The following is a 506-nucleotide window of genomic DNA, read 5'->3' as shown; positions in this document are numbered from 1 at the left end:
CTCCCCTGTTTCCCTGGTATCCCTCTCAGGGCTGTGGGAAGTTGGGTTTGGGGTGTAATACCCAGGGGCAGGATGTCAACCCAAAATACCCCCTGACCAAAAACCTCTTGCAGCCCTGGCCAGCACCCCTGCGAGCTGCGAGCCAACCCAGGGAATGGCACTAGCTACACTTCGGGTGCCCACCTTACCCTTCTGGGTGTCCACCTTACCCTTTTGATCTTTCCCAGGTAATAGAGCCCATCGGTCCAGCGGCACAGCACGTACTGCCCCTCTGTCAGCTTGACCATGAGCTCTCGGCAGCTGCTGGCCCTCCGCGCTGAGGCAGAGGCTGGTGCTTGCTGGACACGGCCAGCGGCCGCGTAGACATCCCGGATGATGGGGTTGAGCTTGGCGGTCTCCATCAGCAGAGCCTGGAGGGGACGCACATGTTTGTCACCCTGCCCTTGCGCTGGGACACAACGTGCCCATCATCCGAGCATTGGGTCACCCGGGTGCTCCGAGCCCGG

General features: G+C 61.7%; 1 protein-coding gene across 1 annotated transcript; it reads right to left on the bottom strand.

The window, feature by feature from the left end:
• Positions 1-209: 209 nt before the first annotated feature.
• PHF19 (PHD finger protein 19) lies at positions 210-410 on the bottom strand (the record flags this gene model as incomplete). The annotated part of the gene is made up of 1 exon (XM_010132633.1): positions 210-410. A coding segment is annotated over one exon (201 nt), but the record flags the coding sequence as incomplete, so codon positions are not given.
• Between the last annotated feature and the right edge of the window lie 96 nt (positions 411-506).

This window comes from Buceros rhinoceros, unplaced genomic scaffold (genome assembly GCF_000710305.1).
Source record: "Buceros rhinoceros silvestris isolate BGI_N320 unplaced genomic scaffold, ASM71030v1 scaffold35043, whole genome shotgun sequence".
NCBI lineage: Eukaryota > Metazoa > Chordata > Aves > Bucerotiformes > Bucerotidae > Buceros > Buceros rhinoceros.
Note: the sequence above shows the minus strand (reverse complement) of the source record. Positions and strands in the feature narration are given on the sequence as shown.